At 45.8% G+C, this 27,190-nt stretch overlaps 1 protein-coding gene and 1 long non-coding RNA gene across 2 annotated transcripts; one reads left to right on the plus strand and one right to left on the minus strand.

The window, feature by feature from the left end:
• HEBP1 (heme binding protein 1) lies at positions 1-27,190 on the minus strand. Its single transcript, XM_043882030.1, has 4 exons — positions 27,009-27,190; positions 16,226-16,364; positions 12,430-12,610; positions 1-611 (listed from the first exon to the last, which is right to left on the minus strand). The coding sequence occupies exons 1-4, from the start codon at positions 27,084-27,086 to the stop codon at positions 434-436; spliced, it is 576 nt and encodes a 191-aa protein (XP_043737965.1). The 5' UTR covers positions 27,087-27,190; the 3' UTR covers positions 1-433.
• On the plus strand, positions 2,840-5,216 carry LOC122680535. Its single transcript, XR_006336711.1, has 3 exons — positions 2,840-2,948; positions 3,335-3,505; positions 5,083-5,216. It is a non-coding gene; the product is annotated as an uncharacterized LOC122680535 (long non-coding RNA).

The following is a 27,190-nucleotide window of genomic DNA, read 5'->3' on the forward strand; positions in this document are numbered from 1 at the left end:
TTTGTTTCAGCTGTTTTAAGTCAAACATCTTTATTTTTGGTTTCTTTTTAAAGAAAGCTCTTCTAAGAATTACATATGAAAGATCACACGTAAATCACACTTCTTCGTGGATTAACAAAAATACAGTTTTCATGATTTTTAAAAATCTGTTTTTAGGGGATCCAGAGAGCTGGAAAAATGCTGCTGGGTTTTTCTGGCCTACCACTGAATTGTCTATAAGTCAATTATAAGGACACATGTGTATTGTGGGTACATTATTTTCCACCAAGAGAAACAGAGCCTCAGCATCTGGACGGTGCTTATCTCAGGAAATTGGCAGTGACTGGCTCTGAAGGGAAGTTGGTTCTGCTGGAGCGGCACAGGGGCACTGCTTCCTCCCAGGGGAAGTGGGCACAGATGCAGGCACCCGGGGAGCTCGGGTTCAGCCAATGACTCATCCACTGCTCTTTACCAGCCAGACCTCGTTGCGACGTCCGTAGGGCTTCATGGGAGGGTCATACCCGGTGCAGAAGTAGAAGTCCGTCTGGTACGTTGCTGTGCCCTCCAGGGCGGAGCGCAGCTGGGCGGCTTGGGCAGCGTAATCAGCTGCCTTGGCATAACCGCCAAACTGCCTGGGGACACAGAGCAAGCTGCAGGTTAACAAAGGGCAGAGTCCCGGGGAGAGGGGGGATTTTTTTTCCAAAAAAGTCACTCATCACTCTTATTTACAACAAGCAGGCTATAGTAGTAAGATTTCGCATCTGCCCCTTCCTACTGGGGTGGACTGAAGCTCACTGAGCCTCAGAGCATCTTGTGTAAAATTTGGGTGCATGCATGCTAAGTCACATTAGTCATGTACAACTCTCTGCAACACCATGGACTGTAGCCCGCCAGGCTTCTCTACTATTTCTTCCTTCAGGGGATCTTCCTGACCCAGGGACTGAATCTGAGTCTCTTATGTCTCCTGCATTGGCAGGCATGTTCTTTACCACTAGTGACACCTGAAAACCAAAATTGGGGTATGTTTCCATTTCCTTCCAATTGATTATGAACATTAACTACAATCACGGGTATAAAAAAACTATGTAGAACCTGAAACACAGTACCATTGGCCCTCTGCATTGGTGGGTTCTGGGCCTGCAGACTCCATCAATGGCAGATTGAAAATATTTAGGGGAAAAAAAAAACCTTCCAGAAAGTGTCAAAAAGCAAAACTTTCAATTTGCCACCTGCCCATCAACTATTTGGTGGCTCAGTGGTAAAGGATCCCCCTGCAATGCAGGAGACTCAGGAGACAAGAGTTTGATCCCCGGGCCTGGGAAGATCCCCTGGAGGAGGAAGTGGCAAAACACTCCAGTATTCCTGCCTAGAGAATCCCATGGACAGAGGAGCCTGGTGGGCTACAGTCTGTCCATAGGTTCAGAGTCAGACACGACTGAGTGACTGAGCACAATGACACACATCAACTATTTACATAGCATTTACAGTGACAGGCATTGTAAGTAATCTAGAGATGATTTAAAGTATACAGAAGGATGTATGCAGATTATATGCCATTTTATATAAGGCACTCGAGCATTCTTGGATTTTGGTAATGGCGGGGTTCATGGAACCAGTACTGTACTAAAGGCGAGCTTCCCTTCCCTTCCTGAAATTTCCCCAAGAGAGGGGAGGCCAACTTTTCCCAAGGCCAAGTCTTCATTGTTTTCTCTAGCTCCCTCTGCTGCCCCAGCTGCTTCTCTGTCTCCAGCTGGGGTGGGGGTGGGGGGAGAGGTGGAGGGGATGGGGGAGGACCACGGTGTTAGGGTGAAGATGGAACACTGGTTTCTCACACATCGCAGCTGGGACAAGTAGCAGCTTTGTTAAAATACAGAGCAGCCAAAGACAGGGACCCGAGGAAGCCCTGGGAGGGCTCCAAGGCAAGCTTGAAGCATGCGCCAAGAAATCACTTGTAATAAATCCCTGCATGCATGCATGCTAAGTCGCTCAGTCATGTCTGACTTTGCGACCTCATGGACTGAAGCCCACCAGGCTCCTCTGTCCATGAGATTCTCCAGGCAAGAATACTGAAATGGGCTGCCATACTCTCCTCTAGGGGATCTTTCTGATTCCCGTGTCTTTTATGTCTCCTGCTTTGGCAGGTGGGTTCTTTACCACTAGCGCCACCTGGGAAGCCCAATAAATCCTTGTGTGTGTGTGTTAGTTGCTCAGTCATGTCTGACTCTTTGCAACTCCATGGACGGTAGCCCACCAGGCTCCTCTGTCTACGGAATTCTCCAGGCAAGCATACTGAAGCGGGTTGCCATTTCCTACTCCAGGGGATCTTCCCGACCCAGTGATTGAACCTGGGTCTCCTGCATTGAGGGCAGATTCTTTGCCATCTGAGCTACCAGGGAAGATTCAATGAACCCCTTCTCCTGTTCAAATCAGGAAAGCCTTCATTTTCTAATAAGTAAAGAGAATTTTCCTAAATCAGGCATTTCTCTTGATGGCAGAAGGTGGAGACAGAGAAACAATAAAGCTTGTCATTTCAAGACTATGACTCTCTCCTTACGTCATTGCCTCTGCTCCAAAAATTCATCCTGTGACCTCCCCTAAATATACCACTCTAAATCTGGGCTGCACTAAAATCTTTATTAGAGTCAAGGACATCCCCATTTCTAATGAGCTTTATGACTCAAAGGCCTGAATCCACACCAAGCCAAGATTCGACCAAATGCATTATTTTTGGTGGGGTTCTCTGACTCACGCTTTGCTCTTTTATGAGCGGTTAGTCAGGCTTGCTAAGTATTCAGCACATACATCACAGGGCTATTGATCTGCAAATACCCAGGATTTCATCTTGAAGGAGCTGGTTATTCCAGTGTCTAGATAACAGCTACAGAACACAGGGCTGAGACCAATTTGGGAGACGTGACGGTTAGTTCTTCAAGTCTATGCAAGAAAGAGTGTAAGGCTGATGGAGAAAGGTGAGTTCTAGCTTCACTGAGGCTCCAGTGAGATAAAACTGGATGAGGAGACAGAGGGTGAATATTAAGGAGGTACTGGTTTGGCAATAAAAGCCTGTAAGATACTGGGCTTATTTTCAAAGAATGTCTATAGACTGAGGACCACCAGTCTGCAACCAATCAAATGCTGAATGGGGCGGGGGGCAGGAATTTAGTGCCTCTGCGGCTCCCTCTCACATATTGATACTGAGCTGTTTTCTATGAAAATGGACAATGTTGACTCTTTAAGCTACTGGTTTCTAGAAACATCCAAAGCAGTGGTTGGTCCTTAACCTTCTTCATTCATCAGCTGGAGGCAAAATGGCTAACTGTGGGCTCACATCCCAGCTCTTCTACTGTCTGTCTAGCTCCTGGTCTTGGACAAGTGCTTTAATGTCTCTAGCCTTCTGGTCCTTCATCTGCTCAGTAGGGATGAGGGTGTCACTCTCAGAAGACTGTTGTGAAGATGACAGACGAGAAGACCCTGCAAACGACTCAGCCTCATGCCCATCACAGAGGAAACTCACAACAAACAGCAGGTATTGTTGTCATTGTACTTCATAGTCCACTCAGAACAGTTGTTCAATTCCCTGACTCCCAAGGTGAGGGACAGGATAGCAATTAAAAGTAAGATCCAGAACCCAGGGCCTAATAATGAAGACCTGGTTCAAATGACAATCTCATTTTCTCAGTGAGACCTCCTCGCAAAATACTTTTTATCGTCTAATAGCATTCCCTTTCCCCATTCTTTCCTTACCCTTCCTCCTTCTATTTCTTCCTTCCTTCTCTTTTATCCTTTTCTTTATTCAGCACTTCTCACCTTCTAACATATTGAATACTATATAATTTATTCTAACATGGTATATAAATTATTCACTGTTTACGGTCTGAGTTCCGTGGTAGGGAGACTCATGCCCCAGGGGGCAGTGATCCTGGTCACTCTTTGTCCACCAGCATATTCTGACCTAACACATATATCAGACCCCTTGGCTAAATGAACAAATTTGCGATAAACAATCAAAGTTGTTGTCTTTGGGCTGATAGACCTAAAGATGAGGGCACTGAATCTGTTGGCCTCCATATTCACTAACTTGTAGAATAAAATCTGAAGCACCTACTAACAGCACAGTGGTGGGAATTCAAAGGAAGTGGATTGACTAGGGTCACGCTGAAGGGCAGGCTAAGGACTCTGAGCCTGACCTTAGATACAAAGATGGACTCAGCAAGGGGTTTTAAAGTTAAGGGTCTAGGCACTTCCCCGATGGTCCAGTGGTTAAGAATTGTGCTTCCACTGCAGGGGCATGGGTTTGATCCCTGGTCAGTGAACTAAGCTCCTGCATGCCACAACATGTGCCCCCCCCCCCCCCCAACCAAAAAAAAAGGTTAAGGGACAGCCATCATCAGACTATAGTTTGAAGAAACCCCTCTGGAGGTGGTAGAGGGATCGGGAAGGGAGACACGGAGGCTAGGAACAGCCAAATGTGAGACAATCAAAGCCTGGACAAAGGCAAGTTTGGGAGGTGAGTTGGAGGGTGGGGAGGCCAGGGCGAGGGTGGGGTGGGGAGAAGGGAGGATTCTCGAGGGCTTCCAGTTAAGTCTCTGAATGGAAATGGATGCCGCCAAACAGAAGAGGAATTCCGAAGAGTCCCATTGGAGAGGAGGGGTGGGTGGGTTCATCATCTGGTTTGGGACATGTTAATATGAAGGTCTCTCTATAAATGAACCACATTCATGCAGCAGTCACTGTGCCCCTAAGTGCGTGGAGGGCATTGTGAAATCTCAGACTCTGGAAAGAACTGGAGTCAGAGAAATAACTGGAGAAAGAGACGGGTCCAGTGACAGACACTGGCATCTGGGCATCACCCGTGAGTGAGTGCTGGCTGTGGTCACGGCCAAGAGGCAGACGACGCCAGGTGGGGAGCAAACAGGCGCGCTGCTCTCGGGAATCCTAGTCCCCAGGTGGTGGGAAGAGGATGAGGACTCAGAAAAGGCCACTGAGAAGGAGCCGTCTGAGTCCAGGGAGACCCACCAGAGTGGTGTGGAGAACGTCATCATTCAGGGATTCTTCCATTCATTACTGGAATAAAAACCCTTGACTCTCGCTATTTATTCCCAGGCCGACTGAGATGCTCATAACGAGAATGAAAATCTCCCTCTTGCTTCATCAAGGAAACAAAGCTGAATGAGCTGCAGAAAGATCCATGTGTGTCCCTGCCTTCATTCTAACCATCCCTCCCAAACCTCCATCACAGAACCATGCAAATGAGCCAGGACACAAACTCTTCCAGGCCCAGAGCCGTAAGATGTGAAGGAGGCCTAGCTCTGGCTGCCTCACTCCTCAGAGCTCAGCTTCCATGCTGCACTTGGAAGATAACCATGTGGGGCCCCATTTTCCAAGTCCACGGGCATGTTTGCGCCTGTTGAGGAATGTTCATAAGCTCTTTGAGCTCCTCAAAAGAAATAAATGAGTAGTCTATACATTAGACTGTATACAAGTCTGTTAACAAGAGTCTAAGTCTCCATCTTCAAAGCTGCTCACCTCCAGGGCTGTCTTTTTTTAATCTTACTCAACGTCAGAGTTCAGTATTCCCAAGAATTTGGTTGCCATGGGAACCGAGAAAGAAAACACACACCCCGGATTCCAGATATACAAAAGGAACTGACTAAAAGGTGTGGAAGGGTTGGGGTGGAGGGGGATGAAGGCAGGCTAGCAGATGGACGCTTTGGTCCAAAGTTCAAAAAATGATCAAGTGCTATCTTTCAGGCAGTGCAGTGAGGAAGAGGAGAAATGGAACGACTCTGAGCCTGACCATTCGGCGTGGTCTAGAACTTTCATAATCTACAGGTCGGCACAGATTTGCGGAGAGTCTGCTATGCAGGGAGCTCCTGTGCTAGGCAAGAGACGCCTAAGACAAAGAGCTGGTAATTCCATGTCAATGGGAAAGAAGCGTAACACCGCATGGCATTCCATTCAGTCAGACGGAACCAGGCTTAACAAGTTGAGCATCACTGAACAGGAAATACACACTTGACAACAGAGAGCCGGAAAGATGATGGGGACGTCTTTCTGCCCCAGCGAGGTCCAACTGTAGTGGTCAGGACAGAAACAGAAGAATTACGCAGGGCAGGAGAAAAGATTAGGATGGAGGTACATACAGAATGCTCTCGGGGCAAGGAACAAGGAGTGATTGGTTCCCACTTAGAACGTGAAGGGGAGGAGGCTAAGGAGGATGTGACATCAAGCTGTTACTGCTGGAGCATCTCTTGTGTTGCTGGCAATGAGCAGAGACTGGGGAGGGGCCGAGAGGTGCTGGGTCAGTGAGTGAAGGTCTGGTCGTGGGTGTTGTACGTGTGTGTTTAAGTGGGCTTTGGGAGGTGGGGATGGGATGCTCTGAGGCCAGGTGGAACCCTGGAGTGGGGCTGTGTTGTAGAAGACAGCATGTGCCACGACAAGGCTCTTTACTCCGAAGGATTCACTGCCTGGTGGAAGCTTTGGGGACCCAACCCAAAGCCTATCCCTCTCCCGTCTGGTTTTACTGCTACTCTGGGCTTGGTCCCAACCTCTGGGTGTGCCCCAGGCAGAGGCAGGCGAGGCTCGCTTCCAGAGTCGAACAGCAGGGGGCGGTAGTGCCATGGGTGGTCCTTACCTTTAGGGCCGGAGGAGACAAACGGACAAGTCAGAAGAGGCAGGAAAAGTGGGAGAACTAGAAATGTTCAAGAGGCCTTGCAACAGTTCAGGCAAGAGATGATGAAGACCGTGGTCATAAGGATGGAGGGGAACGCACAGCAGGGGGTGACGAGGACTCGGCCAGCTACTGATGCGAAGACGGAGCAGTCAGGATGGATCTGAACGGGATGGGGAGGATGGAGGGGACCTCTAGGAAGGCAGAACACAGAACCCAGTGGGAGGGAATCTGAGTTCCATCAGGGCATGAGGATTTGGGGGCTTCCCAGGTGGCACTAGTGGTAAAGAACCTGGCTGCCAATGCAGGAGAAGTAAGAGACGCAGGTTCGATCCTTGGGTGGAGAAGACCCCCTGGAGGAGAGCACGGCAACCCAGTCCACTATTCTTGTCTGGAGAATCAATGGGCAGAGGAGCCTGGCGGGCTATAGTCCTTTGGGTGGAAAAGAATCAGAAGCGACTCAAGCAATTGAACACAGCACACACGGCACAGAGGAGGTTTACTTGGCGAAACCTCCCAGGAAACTTGGGACAAAAGGCAGCAGCACTGGCCCTGTTGATTTGGGTTCATCCACCTGGAAATGGATGACCGAAGCCCCTTGTAAGCACCAGTCTGTAAAAGACCAGAGGGACAGCTGTTAACTCTTAATTCCTCATAGACTTCTATTCATTTAAAAAGCATCTGCAGTACCTACTACTAATCAATGGACATCACAAGGTCACAAAACAGGAAGACTGAGTTAAGGATGCACTGTGTATTTGAAGGGTGCCCTGGGTGGCACTAGGGGTATAGAACCCGCCTGCCCAATGCAGGAGCTGAAGGAGACGCAGGTTCGATCCCTCCCATGAGGGCATGGCAATCCACTTCAGTATTCTTGCCTGGAGAATCCCATGGACAGAGGAGCCTGGAAGGCTATATAGTTCACAGGGTCACAAAAAATCTGACATGACTGAAGTGAGTGGGCACCCATGTGTATGTGAAACAGGACTTGTACCTTCGGCTATTGTTATTAACTGCCTTCCACAGAAGGGTACTTTTAAATGCACACTTGACTATGCAGTGACACCAAGTGGCAAGTGGAGGAATGATCAGATACTAAAAGCATCAAAGATAAAGTCAAAATGTTAGTTGCTAAGCCGGGTTCGACTCTTTGCGACCCCATGGACTGTAGCCTGCCAGGTTCCTCTGTCCATGGGATTTTCCAGGCAAAAATACTGCAGTGGGGGTGCAATTCCCTTCTTCAGGAGATCTTCCCAACCCAGGGAATGAAATCCAAGAAAGTCTATCAGACATAATAAACAAGTTAAAAAAAAATTCACCAAGATATGCTAGACATTCTCCTCTGTTTAGAAGAGAGAAGTTCGTTTAAATTGCAGTAAAGGAAACTTCCACAGACCTGGCTTGAAAAGTACCTTTTAAAGAGAGACCCTTTTCCACCATAGGGTAGCAGCGTTCCTTGGCGAAATGGCTAATTTCAGCTCTAGAGCAAGAAATGTTAAGATGTGTGCTTAAAATATCTTGTCCTACCAATAACCAAGGAAGCTACTGGAGATTACCAGGGTCATGTCAAAAGGACCAAGAAACCAAAAGGACCAACCAACCAACTGACCATGGCCAGTGAAGAGGCTCTCACTGGCCAAAGATGGGACAATTTGAGCATCAATGAGAATAATAACTGCAAACAATTGAAACACATCAATTATGTTTGAATTCATATATTTATATTGATACTCAGAAAACAGAGATCAACACTATCTCCCCTTTGGAGGATGTTAAGAAAAGAAGTCATTATTCTGGAAACTGATAAAGAGAAGGCATCAAGCTAAAGAGAAGGTATCTGGCCTTCTCTCTATGACTTTGTCTTAGGGAAACCAAACAGTAGATGAGGGAAGGTTCTCTTTACTGAAGTATTCTGGCTACTAAGGGGCTTCCCTGGTGTCTCAGTTAATAAGGAATCCGCTTGCAATGTAGGAGACTTGGGTTTGATCCCTGGGTTGGGAAGATCCCCTGGAGTAGGAAATGGCAACCCACTCCAGTATTCTTGCCTGGGAAATCCCATGGACAGAGGAGCCTGGAGGGGCTACAGTCCATGGGTTCACAAAGAGTCAGACACGACTGAGTGATGAACACTTTCACTTTTCTTTCACTCTCAGGGCCTACCCTATATGTACTAGACAACGGTGAGAGTGAGCGCCTCCCTAAATTTTGCACAACAGGCACCCCGCCTCCCTACCTTACTCCCTGCCCTGTGAAAAGACAGTCTTGACATGCTCCAAGTAGAGTTTGCTTTCTCTGCAGCCTCTGCAGTGAAGGCTGGAAAGTCTGAATGAGGACTGCAGTGGGAGTTGGCGGCTCCAGTTCCAGCCGCCCAGCTGCAGTGCACATAGCGTCCTCTGGGGGGCTCTGCGTCACCCAGTCTAGGACAGCCCAGGGCAGCCAAGCTTACACTGTCGGCATTAGCCTGCGGAGCCTGGTGGGCTGCAGTCCATGGGGTCGCAAGGGGTCGGACACGACTGAGCGACTTCACTTTCACCTTTCACTTTCATGCATTGCAGAAGGAAATGGGAACCCACTCCAGTGTTCTTGCCTGGAGGATCCCAGGGACGGGGGAGCCTTGTGGGCTGCCGTCGATGGGGTCGCACAGAGTCGGACACAACTGAAGTGACTTAGCAGCCGCAGCAGCTGTGTTGAAAGCTGCACCCTTGTGGGTGGAGCTGGAGCAGTGCAGATAAAAGTAACTAAGTTTGGAGACCCCAGGAGTGGACAAAAACTGTCCAGTGGGAGATTATTTGTATATTTTTCATGAGGTTGTTCTAGAGCAGAACCCTGGTGAAGCTTCTGGTCTCGCTCATCTCTCCATGGTTTCACGCCTGTCACACAGGAGGATTTTAACAAATGGGAAGTCCCTGACTATCCAGAAGAGACTTGACTTCTTAGGAGAGGCTGAGGCCTAAAGAATAAAATGATGAAAACACGTGCACCTGTTGTTCTCTACAGTCAAGGGACCTGGACCCCACGTGAGGCCCTGGAAACAGCACTAGAACAATAGGATGCATGTGTGCCCTGCTAAAAGCCCACAGACCATGAATAACACTCCCTGCCCTTCTGGCATTCAAGGGGAATGTGGGGAATTCAAGGGGGGCTAGAGATATCTCTAGCCCTTTATGCTCCCCAGGTATTCATGACCCCAAACTACAGATTGACCTAGATATTCTGATTCTTCCAGAATTCTGCTGTGGCTAATGTAGGTGTCCAGCTTCAGCTGGGGTTGGGAGGATATTCTCTATATCCAAATCAATTTGGCAACATGCAAAGGCATTTACTTGGGCTTCCCAGGTGGCAAGCACAGTGGTAAAGAATTTGCCTGCTAATGCAGGAGACACAAGAAACATGGGTTTGATCCCTGGGTCAGAAAGATTCCCTGGAGAAGAAAATGGCAATCCACTCCAGTATTCTTTGCCTGGGAAATTCCATGAACAGATGACCCTCGTGGGCTATAGTCCATGGGGTTATAAAGAGTCAGACACAATTGAGCAACTGAGCGCACACACACAGCACATAAAGGCGTTTACTTAGATACAATGCAAATGTTTGTGTGCTGTAGGCTGAAGAAATTCTGAGAGAAACTGTTGGTACTCAGCGTTTCTTACTTAATTCACCAATAATATGAGTTTAGAAAGAGAAGTTAAGCAACAATCCCATTTACAATTGCATCAAAAAGAACAAAATAACCAGGAATAAATTTCACCAAGGAAGTGAAAGATTTTTACACCCAAAACTATAAAACATTAATCTGAAAATCTGGAGAAGACAAAAGGTTCATGGATAAGGACTAATATTGTTCAAGTGTCCATACTACTCAAAGCAATCTACAGATTAAATGCAATCCCTATCAAAATTCCAATGGAATTTTTTTTTTTTAAAACAGAAGTAGAAAAAAATCTTAAAATTTGTATGGAACCACAAAAGACCCTGAATCTGGAGAAAGACGAACAAAGCTGAAGGCATAACATTTCCTACTTTCAAGCTATGTTACAGAGCTATCATAATCAAAACAATATGATACATAAAAACAGATGCATAGATCAACGGACCAGAATAGAATGCCCCAAAATAAACCCATGCATATATGGTCAACTAATTTTTAACAAAAGAGCTGAGAATGTACAACGGGGAAAGGACAGTGTCTTTAATAAATGGTGTTGGGAAAACTGGACAGTCAAATATAAAATACTGAAAATGGACCACTATCTTTTTTTTTTAAAAAACTTTTGCCCACACTGTGTGGCATGTGGAATCTTAGTTCCCCCATTAGGGATCAAACCCATGTTCCCTGCAATGGAAGCATCGAGAGCACGGACCACCAGGCAAGTCCCTGGACCACTATTTTACACCATACACAAAAATCAACTCAAGGTGGATAAAAGACTTGAACATAAGACCTGAAACTGTAAAATTCCTAGAAGAAACCATAGAGGGTAGCCTCCTTGACACTAGTCTTGACAATGATTTTTTTTTTTTGTGTTGGACACCAAAAACACAGGCAACAAAAGCAAAACTAAACAAGTGAGACTACTTCAAACTAAAAAGGTTCTGCACAGCAAAGGAAAAAGGCAAACTGTTAAATGGGAGAAACTATTTGCAAGTCATATATATGTAATATATGTTAAAAACTCCTATAACTTGAGACTGAAAAACTCCAAACAATCTAATTAAAAAAACGGGCGGAGGATCTGAAGAGCCATTTTTCCAAAGAAGACATACAAATGGGCAAAAGGTATATAATTAGGTGTTCAACATCACTAGTCAGCAGGGAAATGCAAATCAAAGCCACAAGGAAATGTCACTTCACACTTGTTAGAATGGCTACTATGAAAAAGACAAGAAGTAACAAGTGTGGAGAAAAGGGAATCCTTGTATAAAGCTGGTGGGAATGTAAATTGGTGCAGCCATTATGGAAAACAGTATGGAAGTTCCTCAAAAAAATGAAAAATAAAAACCACATGATCCAGCAATTCCACTTCTGGGTATATATCTGAAGGAAATGAAACCACTAACTTGAAGAGACAAAGGCACCCCTATGTTCACAGGAGCACCAGTTTACCAATAGCCAAGATGTAGAAATAACCTAAGAGTCCACAGACAGATGAATGGATAAAGAAGATGTGGAATATACATACAATGAAATATTATTCAGCCATAAAAAGAAGGAAAACTTGCCATCTGTGATGACATGGATTAACTTTGAAGGCATCATGCTAAATGAAATAGGACAGACAGAGATAGGGGAATACTGTATTATCTCACTTATATGTGGAATTAAAAAAATCTGAACTCATAGATACAGAACAGACTGGTGATTGCCATAGGGTGGGGAGGTGAGGGGGTGGGAGATATGGGTAAAGGTGGACAAAAGGTAGAAACATCCTGCTATAAGATAAATCTGTTTTGGGGATGTAAGGTACAGCAAAATGACTAGAGTTAACAACACTGTATGTTGCATTACATATTTGAAAGTTACTAAGAGAGTTAAAATTTCTCATCTCAGGAAAAAGATTTGGAATTTTGTCAAATGAAAGATGCTAACTTCCATTGGTAATCATTTCATAACTATGTAATCAAAGCATTATGTTGTACACTTTAATGCAACATTATGTATCAATTACAGCTTAAAACTGGAAAAAAAATAATTTAAATGCAAATGTTCATGGCAGATGATTCAAGAAGTGATTATGAAAATCAAGTGCTACCCTTGGATGCCCAAAGAATTGTCTCCTTACGTGGAATAGACAGTGATGCCTTCCCTGTCTTCGATCTTAATGCTGTCATCGCTGGGAGCTGGCGGGTCACTTTGAAACTTGTTTGGAATCCGGAACCAGACTTTTAGTTTCTTCTGTAGGTCCCCATCGTCACTGGGGAACACAGCAAAGGAAATAGGAACTGTCATCCCCATTCCGAGTCCTGAAAACATAAAACCGCACAGAAAGACATGGGTGTTAGAGACAGAACCTGCTCAGGCCCATGGACCATCTGCTGGTCTCATTCTTTCAAGACAATATTTGCTGTTCTTGAAATTTGTAATAGGCATTTCAGGCATTAGTGTGTATCACCACACACATATAAAGTGACTCTTAATTGTACATACTAGAGGTAGTGATTCAAACTTGTCTGGAAAAAATTATTTAGCAATATATATCAAGACTGTAAATATATCAGTGTCTAATTACTTCCCAGGTGATACAGTGGTAAAGAATCCACCTGCCAATGCAGGAGATGCATGTTTGACCCCTGGGTCAGGAAGATACCCTGGAGAAGGTACCTGGAGAAGATACCCCGGCAGCCCAATCCAATACTCTTGCCTGGGAAATTCCATGGACAGAGGAGCCTGGTGGGCTACAGTCCACGGGGTCGCAAAAGAGTCGGACACAACTTAGTGTCTAAACACAACAGAGTACTTCCTGTCTAATTGCTGATTTTATATATTTTAAAATTTTATTTAATTTTTCATTTTTGGCTGTGTTGGGTCTTCATTGCTGTGCATGGGCTTTCTCTAGTTGCAGAGAGTGGGGGCTACTCTCTAGTGGCGATGCTCGGGCTTCTCACTGCAGTGGCTTCTCTTGCTGCAGAGCCTGGGCTCTGGGCACACGAGCTGCAGTAGCTGTGGTGCATGGGCTTAGTTGCCCCACGGCACCCCACTTGCCTGCTGGCAAGTGGAAGCGGATTCTTAACCACTAGACTACCAGAGAAGTCATAATTGCTGATTTTAATGAAATAATCTACAATATGAAAAAGGCTATTTAGGGAATAGGATTTTCCTTGCAGCAGAATTTATAATTGTGAAAAATTGGGATTTATATAAATGTTCAAAAGAGGAATATGTCTAAGTAAATTATAGGCACATGATGCAATACAACTTAGCTATGAATAGTCATGCTTAGGACCAGTTAGCTACAATGGAAAATAATTATGAAATAAGGAACAGAAACAGGATATATTGCACAAACACTATGATTACATATTGTGTGTGACTCGCTCAGTCATGCCCGACTCTTTGCAACCCCATGGACTGTAGCCCATCAGGCTCCTCTGTCTAGGGAATTCTCCAGACAAGCATACTGGAGTGGGCTGCTATTTCCTACTCCAGGGGATCTTCCCGACCCAGGGATTGAACCTGGGTCTCCTGCATTGTGGGCAGACCCTTTACCATCTGAGCCACCAGGGAAGATGCTATTATGATTACATTTTAAAAACCTATTAAAAATAGGATCCTTCAGGACAAGATGGGCCTGATAATCTATGTGAGCCTACTTCTGCTGACTCCAGAAATCCTGAGTCTGCTGTCTGATCCTCAAGACAATGCCTTCCTGTACTGGGCTCACTCCTATGCTGCATTCCACAATCGGTTTAACTGCTGGGTCTGTGGACCACTCCCTTCTTCATCCGTGAAAGGCGTCCCATGGTGAACATCTCCACTTCAAGGAAAGGACTTTCTCCAAGTCTGCAAATACCTTCAACAATCGCATGTGATGCCTCTTCTTAAACTGATGACATCTAACAACCTTAAGATGGACTGATGTAACTATGGACATAATGTGACTTTTCATTTTGATGTTAACTTGGTTTAATGACTATTTTGCCTTACATCTGTAACTGTATAATGGGGTTTTCTAACCGTCTAAAAGCTTTTAATTTACAAATAGTTGTCCGAGCTCCTATGAGTGCCACAGCCTCCTCCAACTATTACTTGGAGCCCCTGGATCAGACATCCTCACTATGAGGATTAGGAGAATATGTTGCTTCACCAATTTAGGGACAACGCCCCCTGTCAGCTCAGAAGCAGTTATGGAATGAGGACGCCCCTTTTCCCTAGGCAACATAATTCTCCTAAAAGAAAAGGGGGGAATGAGAGAGTCATTTCCTAGGCAGGGTGATAAGAAGTCTAGGGGTCCCCAAGGAGAGAGAGGTCTGGGGTATTCAAGGAGGAAGAAAGGACAAACTTTTTTACTTTTTTTCCTCTACATTCCTTAGGATTATATAACAATAATGTATCCTGCCTGAGGACAGTCTTTGGATTAAACCCTCTGGCTAATTCTGTTATCTTAAAATGTAAATTATGGGAGTAGGTCTGGTGAGGTCTTTACAACCTCCAGACATTCTTTGGATTCATTGAAGAGTATATAACTCCATTGCTAACACTAGCAAAGGGGGTACTCTTTTGCCCCCTTCTGATGCCCATGTCAGAAGCTTTCTCTATCTCCTTTATACTTTAATAAAACTTTATTACACACACACATACACACAAAAACCTATTAAAAAGCCCTAAAAATACATTCAAAGATGACAATGATTACATTAGAAAAGATGGACTGGGGTGCTGTTTTATTATTTTCAAAAATGTTTGATGAGTTTGTAATTTTTACACACATATTCTTCTGAAGAAAATTTATGACAGTGCTAAGAAGGGAAAGACTTCTTTGTGACCTCCTACTGGTCGAGTTATGTCCAAAGCCTGATTTCTTTGGTTCTAACAAATATTACTAAGCTTGATACGATCTTCTTTCTCATTTATCAACTTGAGATATATCCTAAATATGAAATACATTTTTTTTCATCTTGTATTCTGAACCATTTTGGGTTTGTACTGATTCTAAAGTGCAGACCAAGTTAGAGAGCTTAAGAAAGTCACTCAGTCGTGTCCGACACTTTGTGACCCCATGGACTATACAGTCCATGGAATTCTCCAGGCCAGAATACGTGAGTGGGTAGCCTTTTCCTTCTCCAGGGGATCTTCCCAACCCAGGGATCGAAATTGCGGGTGGATTCTTTCCCAGCTGAGCCACAAGGGAAGCCCTTAAGTGTTAAAGTCCTATTTAAATATGGTTTACATGCAAACAGGTACACTGAAACTTCAGGCCTCTCATTTTATCATAAAAACAGGGAGACAGCCAGCATGGACTACCAAGTCTTATTATTATTATTATTAGACCGTGCCACGTGGCTTGTAGGATCTTAGTTCCCTGCCCAGGGATCAAACCTTGGACCCCAGCAGTGAGAGCACTGGACCGCCAGGGAATCCCCATGGACTGTCGAGTGTTTAAGAATTCTCAGGCTCTCGATTTGCCAGAACAGAGCTGGGGACCAGCCACACTCATCACTCACTGATCTTCAGAACCCCATAGAATCTGAGCGACTAGGGGGCTGACTCGAGATTTTCAGCCTGGGAGCAGAGGTCTCAAGTCGGAGGTCAGCTTTGTTCTGTGGCCTGGCTTACCATGGACACACCTTACCCAGTCCACCAATCCAAAGATAAGCACTGTAAGGTTAAAAAATAACAAACGAACAAACAAAGCGTGTGTCTTCATAGCGGGGAGAGAAGCATGAACTCAGGGCTAGTGAGTGGGCATGAAGTCAGGGGGTCTCCCCAGAGCCTCCCTGCCCACACAGTACAGCAAGGTCTCACTTCACTCAAACAGGTGGTGACAGGCGTCGTGGGGTCCCTTCCTGTGTTTTCCATCGATGACGTGAGACGGCAGCCCTGGCCCAGGTGACCAGAGCCCATCCCTCAGGGACACTCACCCTTATCATTGGAGCCTCCCACATACTTCATGACTTTCGGCATTGCCTCCCTCAGAGCCTCATCCACAGGCTTATCTGTCACTTCCACTGTGGCAAACTTCCCGCCTTCACAGGCCCTCTCCTCGTAGGAGACATCTCCCTGGAGGCAGAGAAGACACAGCGCTGAAGAGGTGTGAGGGAGCAACCTGTGAGGACTCTGAAAGTGTTAGTCGCTCAGTCGTGTCTGACTCTTTGTGACCCAGTGGACTGTAGCCTCTGTCCAGGGAATTCTCCAGACAAGAAAACTGGTGTGGGTAGCCATTCCTCTCTCCAGGGGATCTTCCTGACTCAGAGATCGATCCTAGGTCTCCCACATTGCAGGCAGATTCTTTATCATCTGAGCCACCAGGGAAGCCCCTACAAGGAGTAAAAGTCCAGTTACAAGAGGCCCAAACTGCTAAGGAGCTTTACATGATGAGCCTAACCCTGGTGACAGTGGAAGAGACAGGCCGGAGTATGAAGGACCATAAGAAATAGACTCTTAAGAGTTCTTACAGACCTAGAGACAGCAGAGAAGGGATTGCTGCCAAGGAGGAAGGATTTGGGAGGAAGTGACAGGGCAGCTGATTTCTCAGGGGCACGGGGGTGTTGCTTAGTGAGACGGACTGGGAAGAGGAGTCACGTCTGGGAGTACAGTGTGAACTGAATTACTCTGATTCTTCCTGAATTACGGCCCTGCTACTAGATTGAGGCTAGTCTTGGGGCCTCAGAGTTTTGTGTGATTGGTGTTGTATTGGTTTGTTTCACCCTTTGCCACATTGTAAAGTTGTGCCTTCAAACTTAAAAAGAAAATCACAATCCATAACAAGAAATACTTTTACAACATGCCTTATCAAGAACATGAAACAACTTCATATAATCAACATTCTCAGAGAAATAACAAGATATTACATCCCAAACCACCCAGAACAGCCCCAGAATGCTGTAAAAACAGAATGGTCTGAGATCAAAGAGCTCTGGGAAATTAAAAATATAACAGAGGAGGAAAAATCTGGCAGAAAGGTTGGAAGATAAAATTGAAGGAAATATTCTAGAAAATCAAGTAAAAAGGCAAAGATGTAGAAAATAGAGAAGGAAAAGGATCAAGCCAAGAGCTCCAACATCTGAATAATGAGAGATCTAGGAAAAGAGAGGACTTCCCAGGTGGCTCAGGGGTAAAGAAGCTGCCGACCAATGCAGGAGCCACAGGAGACCAGGGTTTGATCTCTGGGTTGGGAAGATCCCTGGAGGAGGAAATGGCAACCCACTCCAAGTTTTCTAGCCAGGATAATTCCATGAACAGAGGAGCCTGGCATGCTATATCCATGGGGTCACAAATAGTTGGATATGACTTTGCGACTGAGCACACATGCACGCAGGAAAAGAGAAATCAAAATGGCAAAGGAGGAAACAACTACAATGACAAGCCCACAAAACTCTGAGGCCCCGAGATTAGCCTCAATCTAGTAGCAGGACTGCCTTTCAAGAAGAGTCAGAGTAGTTCTGTTCGCACTGTACTCCCAATCATGACTCCTCTTCCCAGCCCATCTCACTAAGCACATCCCCTGAGAAATCGGCGGCCCTGTCACTTCCCCTTCAAACCTTCCTCCTTGGCAGTGATCTCCTCCTGCATCGACTCTGTCCTAAAGTCATTACCTTTACCCTACAGACCCACACAGCTCTCCTCCAGCCCTCTTCCTCCTCCTTGTCCTTTGACGTCTCATTATGATATTGGGCTTCCCTGGTGGTAAAGAATGTGCCTGCCAGTGCAGGAGACATAAGATATCGGTTCAACCCCTGGAGAAGGAAATGACAACTCACTCCAGTATTCTTGTCTGCAGAATCCCATGGACAGAAGAGCCTGGTGGGCTACAGTCCATGGGGATGCAAAGAGTCAGACATGACAGTACACACACAAACAAACACGATATAATTTTGCATTCCCGAACATACAGTAAAGCAGTACTTTCAAACTTAAAAACCCACAATCCAGAACAAGAAATACATTTTTACATCATGGCCTATCATGGACATACATGTCTGAAGCAAAGTTTCACAAAATAACACTTTACCCTTACGGATTGGATGCATGATGATACATGCCTTTCCTTTTTTTAATTGGAGTATAGTCAATTTACAATGTTGTGTTAGTTTCAAGAGTACAGCAAAATGATTCAGACATATATTCTTTTTCAAATTCTTTTCCCTTGTAAATTATTACAAAATATTAAGTACAGTTCCCTGTGCTATACACTGGATCCTTGTTGGTTATCTATTTAATACATATAGTAATGTTTCTATGTTAATCCCAGACTCCTAATTTATCTCTCCCAGCCTTCCCTTTTGGATGAAACACAAGCTGGAATCAAGATTTCTGGGAGAAATGTCAATAACCTCAGATACGCAGATGACACCACACTTATGGCAGAAAGTGAAGAACTAAAGAGCCTCTGATGAAAGTGAAAGAGAGTGAAAAAGCTGGCTTAAAACTCAACATTCAAAAAAATGAAGATAATGGCATATGGTCCCATCACTTCAAGGCAAATAGATGGGGGAACAATGGAAACAGTGGCCGACTTTATTTTCTTGGGCTCCAAAATCACTGCAGATGGTGACTGTAGCCATGAAATTAAAAGATACTTGTTCCTTGGAAGAAAAGCTCTGACCAACCTAGATAGCATATTAAAAAGCAGAGACATTACTTTGCTGACAAAGTCAGCCTAGTCAAAGCTATGGCTTTTCCAGTAGTCATGTCTGGATGTGAGAGTTGTACTATAAAGAAAGCTGAGCACCGAAAAATTGATGTTTTTGAACTATGGTGTTGGGGAAGACTCTTGAGAGTCCCTTGGACTGCAAGGAGATCCAACCAGTCCATCCTAAAGGAGATCAGTCCTGGGTGTTCATTGGAAGGACTGATGTTGAAGCTGAAACTCCAATACTTTGGCCACCTAATGCAAAGAACTGACTCCTTGGAAAAGACCCTGATGCTGGGAAAGATTGAAGGCAGGAGAAGGGTGCGAGAGAGGATGAGATGGTTGGATGGCATCACCAACTCGATGGACCTGAGTTTGAGCAAGCTCCGCAAGTTGGTGATGGACAGGGAAGCTTGGTGTGCTGCAGTCCATGGGGTCACAAAGAGTCGGACATGACTTAGTGACTGAACAACATAAAGCTGCTAAGTGTCTGAAACTAGGAACCAGAATTTAAATCCCCAGACTCTGGTCTAGGGGCTTCCCTGACAGCTCAGTTGATAAAGAATCCGCCTGCAATGCAGGAGACCCCGGTACGATTCCTGGGTCGGGAAGATCCACTGGAGAAGGGAAAGGCTACCCACTCCAGTATTCTGGCCTAGAGGATTCCATGGATTGTATAAGTCCACGGGGTCACAAAGAGTCAGACACGACTGAGTGACTTCCACTCAGTGGTCTAACACTTGTCACAAGGCTGCAAGCTCCATGAGGGATGAAGTGAGTGTTTTTCAGCCTCTCTCTTTAGGTACAGAGGTAGGCATTTCTGACAGACACTTGTAGGCCCGTGTCAAACTCAGATCAAGGGCATCAAAAGTCTTTCAATTCAGTTCCTTCTCTTGCAAATGAAGAAACCAATGACCAGCTCTCTCCAGTAAGAGCTGGAAGGGTGCTTACAAATCCATCAGTTCATTTGCCTCTTATTACAAGCAAGCAGTCCACTGTACAGTTGGACAAACAGGTCCGGAGTTCAGCCAGGGCCTGGCTCAGTTGGGACGCATCAGCAGAGGGGTAACCAAAGCTGTGAAAGAGGATGTGTTGCCCAGGGAATGTATATTTGTGCTGCTGTGTGCTCAGTCGTGTCTGACTCTATGCAACCCCAAGGACTGCAGCCTGCCAGATTCCTCTGTCCATGGGATTCTCCAGGCAAGAACACTGGAGTGGGTTGCCATGTGGTCCTCCAGATCTTCCTGACCCAGAGATCGAACCCAAGTCTCCTGAGTCTCCTGCATTGCAGGCGGATTCTTTGCCACCTACACCACCTGGGAAACCCCAGGGAATGTATACAGAGCATTCTATATAAATCATGTTCATGAATCCCCACCCAAAAGCTGTCATTCACCAAGCTCTTTCCTGTGATGGCTCAGGCACCACCGAAGTGTCTACCTACCTTGGCAGCCACACCAGAGCACCTCCTCATTGGCCTTCTGCTATTTTTGTCAATGTCTTGGTCATTCCTGCCTCAGAGTCTCTGTACCTGCCTCTCTCTCTGCCTGGGGGTTCCCTTCCTATCTCTGCGTGATGAACTCCTACTCATCCAACAGGTCTCAACCTAAAAGTCACTTCCTCAGAGAGGATCCCAGTTTAAAACAGGTGCCCCATGATATTTTGCCTTTTCATACTGTTCTTGGAGTTCTCACAGCAAGAATACTGGAATGGTGCTGGGAGCTGCCGGGATGCGCCCAGTCCGTGACAAGCTCATGGGACCAGGATGCGCCCAGTCCGTGACAAGGTCATGGGACGAGAGAGGAACCTGCAAGGCAGCTCTTCCTCACACGGGGCTGCCCCGGGGACCCGATAGGTCCCCTCAAGAATCACCGGGACGTACCCAGACCGTGATAAGGTCATGGGATGAGAGAGGAACCTCCAAGGCAACTCTTCCCCTCGGGGTTGTCCTGGAGGCCCGGTATGTCTCTTTCCTCTTTCTGTCTTACTGTTGTTGGGCTTTGTATTCATTTTTGGAAATGTAACATATAGTGATCAGGCCTCCCTGGAAAAGTCCAAGCCTATTTGGAAATGCTCATGATTGCTCTGGCTCAGGATACGACCATAAACATCAGATCATAAAGGAAAAGGCAACAGGCATAGCTCGGCTGCTTGCTTAAAAGATTATAATGTTCTAGAATAGAAAAGAGTAGAGGCATTTAGATTTAGAAGTAGATATACTGCTTCTATTTACTTGCTCCGTGGTTGAGAGGGTTTTCATTATTGCTATTTCCTTGCTGCTATTTGTCCACTGTTTCCCTTTCTTTAAACAACATGGAAGATTATGGGTATTTTTGTAGAGTTAGGAAATGGGGTACATAGGATTTCAATAGAAGATTTATATTAACCAGCTTTACTGCCATTCCCTCACTATTAACAGAGGTGTTTTGCTGCTTTAGAGGTGTTTTGCTGCTTCACAGTTAATCACTATAAACTTTGTAATTTCAGGTAAAGAAAAATATCAGGGTTTTCACATGGTACTATTCTCAGAAACGTCAAACATGTTTGTGTAGCCCTTCCCATGTATTGTTTTATTGTCTAAAGAATTCATACTATACCTGAAATTTGTGGAACATTGTTTTTGTTAGAGTGAAAATGTTAGGCCATTGAGGCAAGAAGACTAATGTACGGGACATTTAAACCCTGTAATCGGAAATGTTCCAGATGAATTCATAGGGGAAAAACACGGGAAAGAAAAATACTGACAGAAGCACAAAACCGATATCTGATGTAATATGAGTTACACTGAGTTACGCAAGCCCCTTTGCCATGACAAGGCTCTGATCCCTGAAGGGGATTTGACTCATTGGAAAAGACCCTGACGTTGAGAAAGATCGAAGGCAAAAGCAGAAGGCAGAGACAGAGGATGAGACGGTTAGATGGCATCACCCACTCAATGGACATAATTTGAGCAAACTCCAGGAGATGGTGAAGGACAGGGAAGCCTGGCGTGCTGCAGTCTGTGGGGTCACAAAGAGTCCAACATGACTTAGCAACTGAACAACATTGGAATATAATTACAGTGGAAATTGTAATGGAATAATAACCTGTTTAATCTCTACTGGCAACCATAAGCCCCACGGGGTCAGGGACTGTCTACATTGTTTACCAGTGTTATATCTCAGCATCGAGGACCATGTCTTTCATATATACAGCAGGGTCTCTATAAGGATTTGTGGGAAAGGAGGCCGTGGGGTGAAACCTGGCTTTACTCTAACGACAAGGAATTCGGCAACCATAGATGACTAGAGAGATGAGACCCTAGCCTAACTATATACGTCTTGGAGGAAGGCTGCATCACACTGTCTGAAGGAGGTTCTCCAACAGGTACCCTCTGTTTTCACAGCATCTACGCCTGCAACTTCTCATCTGAACTGCTGGATCACTACGAAAATTCAGGTTTGAGAGATGGGTTATTATCCAACTACTCTTGTTCTCCAGGGAGCTCAATTTAAATAGGTTCTCTCTATTTCTGCAGAAAATAAAGCACCTAAGTTAACACTGTTAGCATATTTGATTTTCAAATTTAACACCTTGAGTGCATTTCCTTGCTACATGGAACAAAATAATGACCCTTCCTGGCCCCACATTCAGCTAGCTCATGCTCCCAGATACTTGATGAGGATTTCAGCCAGTGGCCACAAACACCAGTTTTCAACATTCAGTGGGAACCATAGTCAAGCCCCAGACAGAGATGTTGTAAGAATGCCTCTTGCTATGAGATTTGCAAAGTCCTCTGCAAGGCTGTTTTTCCCCCTTGCCACTTGATCTGGTGGGTATACACACGGATTGTGGAAGACAGCTTTCTCATTACAAGGGAATAACAATAATGATAATGAGGATCAAGCTGAGTACTTTCTATGTGCCCTGTATTATTTGACACATTTTATGTGGATCCATTCATTCAACTCTCCAACCACCCAGTGAAATGTTCTTATCTTCATTTTCAGATGAAGCTGGAGCACGTGAGGTTAAGCAAGGTGCCCAAGATATAGTGGCAAGAAGTGGAGCCAGGGTTCCGAGCCAGGCAGTGGGGTCCTAACCCTTGTGCACAGGCTGGAAACAAATCCCATAAAGATATCCCTTAGTAATATCAGTCCTGCACTGAGAACCCACAAGTCCCACCCAACTCCACACAGAGAGCTGTGCGTCCTTCTCCCCCTCCAGGCAATGCAGAAGGCACCTGATAAGGTCTGCAGCAGCCTGTGCGCCCAGCAGGTACCTGGAATCAGCCCTGAACATCTGGCTGAACCTAACCTCAAGCTACTTGGTGCATACCATGCGCTCCATCCATTGACCCAGGACAGTGGACAACAGTTTCTGACTTAAGACTCTTTCCGAGGAGAGATCATTTCAGAAAAAGATTCTCTTCACAATAATAACACCCTGAAAGTGTATATATCTTTTAAAAGGGTTTTAAGAGTCTTTGAATGTTTAATTGCCACACAAGGCACTGTCATTCTCATCTTACAGTTGAGGAATTTGAGGGTTCAGAGAGGTTGAGAGGTTAAGCAAAGTGAAGTGAAAAGTCGCTCAGCTGTGTCTGACTCTTTGCAACCCCATCGACTATACAGTCCATGGAATTCTCCAGGCCAGGATACTGGAGTGGGTAGCCTTTTCCATCTCCAGGGGATCTTCCCAACCCAGGGATCGAACCCAGGTCTCCTGCATTGCAGACGGATTCTTTACCAGCTGAGCCTGAGAGGTTAAGAAACTTACCCCAAATTACCTGTAAGAAAGGGAGAGCTAACAATCAAGTGCTAGGTATTCTGTTGCACAATTTATAAGTGGTTCTCATTTAAATTTCAATAAGACGTGAATTATTTTTGCTCCCTCATCAGCATCAGAGAGGTTAAGCTACTCAGGACCACGCAGCTAGTGAAAGCGGAGTTGAGCTGAGTTCTGACATAACAATATCACTACATTTGTCGGGTGTTTTAGTTTATAAGTCATTTTCATGTTTCTCAAAAAAAATGTAAGATTTCTATCAACTCTGGGAGTGGATGGAGGAGATATATTGATACCCCTTCTAAGCTGCAGGAACTGAGGTTCATTCGGGTTAAATGATTTGCTTCGGCTTGGTAATAATACCCTGTATGGCCCCATAATTCAAACTTCTTATTTTCTATTGGGGTATAGCCAATTAACAACACTGTGATAGTTTCAGGTGAATGGAAGGGACTCAGCCACACACATACACGTATCCATTCTCCCCAAACTCCCCTCCAGGCTGCCACATAACACTGAGCAGAGCTCCCTGTGCTATACAGTAGGCCCTTGTTGGTTATCCATTTTATTTTATTTTTATTTATTTATTTTTTGGTTACCCATTTTAAATATGGCAGAGTCTGTACATATCCATCCAGGACCCTCTAACTATTCCTCCTCCTCATCCTTCTCCCAGGCAACCATAAGTTCGTTCTCTAAGTCTGTGAGAGTCTCTTTCTGTTTTGTAAGTTCATTTGTATCATTTCCTTTTAGGTTCCACATATAAGGGATGTCATATGATATTTCTCCTCTGTCTGACTTACTTCACTCAGTATGGTAATCTCTAGGTATACCCATGTTGCTGCAAACTGGCCCCATATTCTTACCAAATGTTGAGAAAAGATGCTTATCAGGGAGGTGCATTTATGCCTGGAGACAACAAATCAGTGGCAGGTGACTCTGTACTGAGAAGTGGCTAATAAGGAAAAAGACTTTTGAACAGAGGCACCTTGACTCAAGGAATTGACTTCACAGATACTAAAAGAGCTGAAAGGGGCTTCTCAGGTGGTGCTAGTGGTGAAGAAAACCAGCCTGCCAATGCAGGACATGTAAGAGAGGCAGGTTCGAGCCCTAGATAGGGATGATCCTCTGGAGGAGGGCACAGCAACCCACTCCAGTATTCTTGTCTGGAGAATCCCATGGACAGAAGAGCCTGGTGGGCTACAGCCCACGGGGTTGCAAAGAGTCGGACACGACTGAACAACTTCGCAAAAGAGCTGAGAAGCCCAGCAGGGAAGAGTGAAGCAACCCAGAGGTTTGCAAGCGCCCTACAGGGCTGTGGAGGGAGGGTGATCTGTTACCTGAGCTCAGATACCTGGGTCATGTGGGGAAAACTAGAACCATGGTAACCCGGCCAGCAAGAGGTGGAGATCCAGAGAAGCTCCTGGTTCCAGAGACCTCATAGGGTGGAGGAGACGAGAAATACCCTGGTCTCTCCCTTCTTCCCATCCTCCTGGCTCCTTCTAGTCCTTTCTCCCAGGAGACCAAACCCTCAGCCTGCATTGCAAATAATCCTGTACCCCAAAGACAAAGTGGGCCCAAGTCTTTTACAGAAAGGAAAGTTCTCTGCGAGGTTTAAGTAACAGGCGGATTCTTCAGTGTCAAGGCCAACAAGGACCCTGGAGGTCACTGGGCTGAGTCCACACATGCGTGTGCACAAGGGCGACATCCCATCATAGACACCTCCTCCTGCCCACCTGATCTGCAGTGTTTACAAACATTTGTAACAGTTAAAACTGACACAGTTGCCCTATTCCAACTACAGCCTCAGCCTAACACTCTCTAGTAGTACTTCCTCCCCTTCTCTGCTTTTTTTTTTTTGATCACAGTACTGATCACCACCCAATACATGAAATACTTGACATTTAATTGTTCATTAGTTACTAAAACAGAAACTCCACGAGGACAGGGATTTTTTCCAGTTTTGTTCACTATTTTACCCTGCTGCCTATAAGAGTAACTGACCCTCACTTGGCACTTAACAAACCGTTATTTGTTGAATGAATAAATTTTATATCTAGAGATTTCACACACAAGAGTCTGGATTGCTGGTTTTCCTTAAAAACCTGGCAACTCTGGTTCACATCGATGCATGACGTGTGTGCTCAGTCACTCAGTTGTGGCCGACTCTCCAGCCCCACGGACTGTAGCCCATGAGGCTCTTCTGTCCATGGGATTCTCTCCAGGCGAGAATACTGGAGTGGGTTGCATTTCCTCCTCCAGGGAATCTTCCCGGCCCAGGGATCGAACCCACGTTTCCTGCATCTCCTGCACTGGCAGGTGGCTTCTTTACCACTGCATGACAACTGCCTGGAATCACTCTTTGTAGATGGGAACTTGAGTTCTCACTCCAGTTAGCCTCAGCTTGCCTCAGTCTGTCACCCATTTTCATCACATGCCTGGCTGCTTGTAGGCATCTGAAAAGGTCACCTTTGATAGATCTAAACTGCTCATTCTACATATGAGTAAAGAGACAGATAAAGACAAAGGCACAGGCCTCTGGCTCTTAGCTGCTTAGACAGTCCAGACTCTAGTTGAGGGTTTTGTGTGATGATTGTGTAATGGGTACCTGGCCTTGGCTGCCCAGACAACATGGTTTTTTAACAAAAGAAGCACTGGGTGGGGAGCTCAGTATCCAGCCAGGAGGAGCACAAAGTACCTGGCTTCAAGGAGCTTATCACCCAGTGGCAGATTCCTTGTTTTCAGGGAGGAGTCCAATCTGCCTGGGTGAGCTCTGATGTCAGTTTGGGGGAAAACTGCTTTGATGCCTCACTCATTCTGTATTCTAGGCGCCCAGTTCTGGGAGTTCCATTGACCAACAAGCCATTTCACAGCTCTGAGCCTTTGCACAGGCTCTTTTCATTCCTGAGCATTCCTGCATAGCCCCGAGGCCCAGCTGAAGGCACTTCCTCTGCGAAGGCCTCACCGTCACCCACTGGCAGAATTGGACTGCTCCTTGCTAGGTGCTCCTGGCCTTCCACAGTTACCTCCACGCGGCACGGATCTTGTTCTTTTAAACTCCGCTCTCCACCAAGGACGGTTTGGGAGCTTCTTAAAGATAAGCACTTTTTCAGTCCTTCCTGCAACCGAAGACCTCGCAGCACACAAACATTCAGAATGTTTGTAATGTATAAATGGACCCGTACATTCAACAGGCGCAGCCCATCTCGTTAAGCTGGGATTCTCCCCTCAAACCCATCCTGTCTCTGTCCCCCCTCCTCCCAGCAGAGCCCCCTTTCCGGTCCTCAACAGCCCTGTGGGCCTACCTTGTCCCCTTTGCTCAGGACCTGCCAAGGCCAAGTCTCCACGCTCCCGAACAGCGAGTTCTTGATCATGCCCAACATGGTGTCGCCGCGGTGCTCAGGACGCGCGGGGAAACGCTGGGAAGGGGAAAACGGCTGGAGCAGCCGGCGGAGGCAGGGCTCCCGGGCGAGTGCGGGAGGGTGGG

Source organism: Cervus elaphus, chromosome 22 (genome assembly GCF_910594005.1).
Source record: "Cervus elaphus chromosome 22, mCerEla1.1, whole genome shotgun sequence".
In the NCBI taxonomy this organism is placed as follows: domain Eukaryota; kingdom Metazoa; phylum Chordata; class Mammalia; order Artiodactyla; family Cervidae; genus Cervus; species Cervus elaphus.